At 42.5% G+C, this 4,700-nt stretch overlaps 1 protein-coding gene across 1 annotated transcript; it reads right to left on the bottom strand.

Annotated features, from left to right (window-relative positions):
• Nucleotides 1-3,336: 3,336 nt before the first annotated feature.
• Nucleotides 3,337-3,871, bottom strand: LOC128737202 (endocuticle structural glycoprotein SgAbd-2-like). The gene is made up of 2 exons (XM_053831793.1): nt 3,863-3,871; nt 3,337-3,789 (listed from the first exon to the last, which is right to left on the bottom strand). Exons 1-2 carry the CDS (start codon nt 3,869-3,871, stop codon nt 3,337-3,339), a joined length of 462 nt encoding a protein of 153 aa, XP_053687768.1.
• Nucleotides 3,872-4,700: the final 829 nt, after the last annotated feature.

Below are 4,700 nucleotides of genomic sequence, written 5' to 3'. Positions count from 1 at the left end.
TACCATGGAATAATCTAACGCGACTGAAGCACTCGGATGTCGCCAGAAGCTACGCGTTATCTCACGAAACCACGCTGCCGGAAGAGGGTGAGCTGGATGAAGTCCTTGTTAAGGACTGTTGGAGTGCCGTGAAAACAGCCAGTGTAGCGGAGAACGTCTTAGGCCGTCAGAATGTGGAGCGAACAGAAGCGGAGACAGCAAACCCGACTCTTCCAAGAGAAGAAGCACCACCAGGAGGAGAAGGAGTGCGATTTCACGACACACGGAAGTTCTATCAAAGACTCAACGAATCTCGCAAACGCTTTGTGTCGCGAGTCGAAATGTGCAGAGATAAAGATGGAGGTATTTTGACTGACGACCGTCCGGTGATCGAAAGGTGGAGGCAGCACTACGGTGAACACCTGAATGGCGTGCAGGCGAAAGACCGTGATAGCGGAGGAAGTGGCTTCACTGGTGCAGCATACAACGGAGATGTGCCATCCCCAGCAGAGCGAAGTTAAAGAATCCTTCCAGCGGCTGAAGAACAACAAAGCAGCAAGAAAGGATGGTATTGGAGCGGAACTTATCAAAATAGGCCCGGACAAGTTGACCAACTGTTTACCAACTGTCATGATTTGTGATATGGAACGATTACCGGAGGTGAGCTAGACCGGCGATAAGAAGTCGATGGGACGACTATCACCAATAACCAATAGGATCGTGGGAAGTTAACAGGCCGAATTCATGGAGGGTCATCCTACAACGGGCCAAATCTTCATCCTGCGGCCGATCCTCTAGAAGTGCCGCGAATTACGAGCAGCACACATCAACTGTTCATTGATTTCAAAGCCGCATATGATAGCGAGTAATTCTCGCTGAAACTGGGCCGCTACTAACATGAGGTCTTCAAAAATTGGAACTTTTGCACTTAATTGGTTGAAAATGGTTAAAAAATAAGAAGTAAACTTTTAATTTAATTTGCCGTGAAGCTACTAACAAATGGCCCGGATTTTATAAAAAAAAAATGGCCGGTTTCAACATGAGCCGCCCAACCGATTTTCATTTTAAGACCACCATTGGAAAGCTCGTCGTTTTTATAGTTTCTTATAGTTCCTCCATTGCGGACCCAAGAATTCGACCAATTTGGTGGTCCAATGACACTCCCAATTGTTACGCAAGCGGCATTTAGTAGAATAGTTGTTCCAAGAAGAAATTACATTGCGTTGGGTTTTCACAGACCCCTCGGTAAGTTAGCCTGAATTATGCGGGATTACGGTCTCTCGGGTCGTTCAGGCAATCCCTAATGGGAATTTTCTCGTCGTGAGCCACGGTGCAGCCAAGTTTATTGCTGTTGAAGAAAATACAATTTCGATCCTATGTTTCAAATCGAATGCTCTATTTGAACGTAGGAAACCAGCATGCTTTTCGGCATCTACAGGGAAGTAATTTTGAACTATCGTTCTTCATGCTGTTTATAAACGATGCATCATTTTTACTTCCGGGTGACTGCTTTTTACAGTCTTAATATCGTCTGCTCAAGATTGCTTAAGATTGCTGCTCAAATTATACACCTTAGTGCTGAAAATTGTATGTTTGTCAGCTACTGTCATTATAAACGATGGAATGCCAACTTATGCGCTCTTTATTAGGCTTTATTATGATTCCGAATTTGTTAAGAAATATTTACGATAATTTTCAAACTATACGGGTTAGTACTGACGGGGTTTCGATTTGTCTCAAAATTTTCAGTTGTTCATGCCCATTAATTAATTAACTGAAAATTGCAATTGAAGAAGCCTCGAATATAAATATACAACCAAATTCATCAAAATCGTGTTCAAGATCTGAGAGCTTGAATATACAAGTATTTTATTGGGTAAAATTTTATATTAGAAAATTAAAGCTTCCTGTCAAGCAATCGGATTTATGGATTTATCTAATCGAATCATCCAACTAACAAAATTGATAAAACAAAAACTGCCAATAATACCACTTGTTTCAACAAAATACATTCTTATAATTTTATACAACTCAGCTTTAAATAATTTTCTGTTGAAAAATTTTGAAAATGGAATTATTATAAATTATTATAGGTATGCCCAGCAGCCGGATGAACGTCAGTTTCGAAGGGGTTGCAAACCTATCATTTGACTACCTTTTACCACACCACATTTCATTCATAAACCAATAGTACTATATACATACGGTACCTCTCGTAACTTGTAGTATAGTACTGCAACGAAAGGATATATCTTTCCTCTCCGATCTTAGTTAGAGAAAAAAAGGGAATGAAAAACGCCTGAAGGGGAGAGCATGATGAAATTACTAGATTTTATCGTAACCTGAACAGTGCCTTCATAGGTTTTGAGAAATACTTTTAAATCTTAGATTTTTGGTTTCAATTTTATGTTATCATTTTGTGGACAAAAATTCCCAATCTGGATTAGAGTCACATGGCTGTTCCACAAGTAAAATGAATAAACACTTGTAGCTGAATTACTCCCTACTTACCCACTTATAATTGTTTTGTTACGTATGGAAAATCAAATTGATGTATTGGCTTTATAATGGAAAGTAACTTCATTCTGTGCGATGATCCCTGCGAGGGGTGATTCTGTCTAGGCAAAAAAGCGGCTAGCACAGCTAGCATAGCATGTAGTGTAGGGAAATCCTGTTTGACGATTATTAACTTCGCTAAACGCGCACGCAAACCGAAGGGGAGGATCTTCGTGGTCAATACGGTACGGGGATATGATTGAGAGTTTTTGCACTTGTTGTTTGCTTGTTGGTCGGAACAGGCGGCGGGCGAAATGGGAAGGGGAAGAGTAGCAGTGATCTATTGTGAAGCGATTAGATTTAGATTATGCTGTTAGGCGAGCTCGGGTGTTCGGAGGGATCGGCAATTTGTCACGTGGCTTGAACGCAGAGCCTTTGCGCTACTAGCCGATTTGGTGGTGTCATCAGGTTGCAAGTTGTGGTTTTCGGGTGTCCTGCCTGCTCGTGTTCTCTGGTTTACAGGGGGATTAGCACTTTTTCGGCGGTAGGGAACCTGTTCGAAGTGTGAACACGTGTCACAGTAAAAGACCGCAAGTTTCGTTTTAATTGTTTCTAATGTTCGTTCGTTATTTGACTATATATTTTCCACAGAAATAAAACAAGACAAATCTTCTTGAGCGGTCCTCGGGGCCGAACGAGAAGATATCACATTGAGAACTGCTGGAGTGGGGCAGTCTTTTTCTCTAGAATATGAATAATATGCTGACTTCAGGAGGAAACCAACAGCTCGTTGGCAGTGGAGCTGTAATAGGAACTATGAGCTGTGAGCAAGCTTCGAAAATCTATTCAATAATTTGGATGTTAGTAGTGTTTGCCGTAGTGCACTTCTGGTTTGCTGTAGTGCACTTCGGGTTTGCTGTAGTGCACTTCGCTGTGACTGTCTGGATGGCTACCAGCCTTGGCATAAGCTTCTACCAGAGCTTTCGGTAGTGGTGGAGGAGTTGGGATGTGTGATCCGTGAGCTTGGAAACCATTTTCATCGGCAGTGTAGCTCACAGAAACTGGAACACCATGTGGATCGACGTACGAGTACGATCCGTGGACAACGTTAGTTTCGTGATCCTTACCCGCTCCAGCGTTCTTCACGTAACCCTGTTCCTGGACGCTGATTCCGTTGCCCGATTCGTAACCATGCTTGAAGCTTCCGTCATGTCCATGATAGGATTCACTGTGCACAATCGGAATGTGCTTATGTTCCACATGATGATACTCAACAGCTACGGCAGCAGCCAGTAGGGCCGACAATGTGATGAACTAAAAAACACCAAAAATGATTGCACTTTAAAACCAAATTCTTCGAATTACACAATGCTCGATTAAAACTCACAAGTTTCATTTTTGCAGATGGGCTTAAGGTACGGGTGAAATGTGACGAATTGATCGGTAAAAACTAAACTGGTGCAGTGTCCGCTGCCTGCATTACTATTTATACGTGGAATGTTGCGATCGGGTGAAAAACTTAATACATTTCGGCCACTAATACATCCAACTGTGCACTAGACAAACATCCTACCCGAATCATCCACCCTCAGATGGTATGTATGATTTTTTTTTCGATTGCTACTCGAGAGCACATATAATGCCGCATGGTTGTGGCCCCCCGAATTTCCACCGGCAAATATCATACTTCGAAACGCCACCCAATAAGCGAACAAAGCTGCAGGCCACTCGCCACTTTAAGCTATATTGCGATCGTTGGTCTGTTATTCTTTACCATCACGTTCAACCTGGCGTGCATCTTATTCAGCGGTCAATTGCCAGCTATCAAAATGACGAGTTTGGGTCAAACAAATGGAAAATGGTGACCAAATTGCGGCGAAACTCCCCCAGTTCAGTAATAAGCCTATCGTGTGCACCTGACTGCGTACACGGTGGCAGTATCAAATCAATCTCGTCATGACCTGCATGCTCTCACGAGAGGAGCATGATATTACGTCATGATAAATATAAATTCTTATCCAGGCAATCACTCCGATTAATTTGTTGTTCATTATCCGCTTGTAATAATAGTCACGAAACAAGCAGGCCAAAACAAACTTCACAAGGTTGTTGGATCTGCTATATCTTGGTCAAATCTATTAAAGCTTATTTACTCACACACTAGGTGACGCGCCCAGCCATGCATTCGCAGAAAAAAAAACCAGCGCCCGAAAAATTGGCCTCCG

This window comes from Sabethes cyaneus, chromosome 2 (genome assembly GCF_943734655.1).
Source record: "Sabethes cyaneus chromosome 2, idSabCyanKW18_F2, whole genome shotgun sequence".
Lineage (NCBI taxonomy): Eukaryota > Metazoa > Arthropoda > Insecta > Diptera > Culicidae > Sabethes > Sabethes cyaneus.
This window is presented reverse-complemented; position numbering and strand designations above follow the sequence as displayed.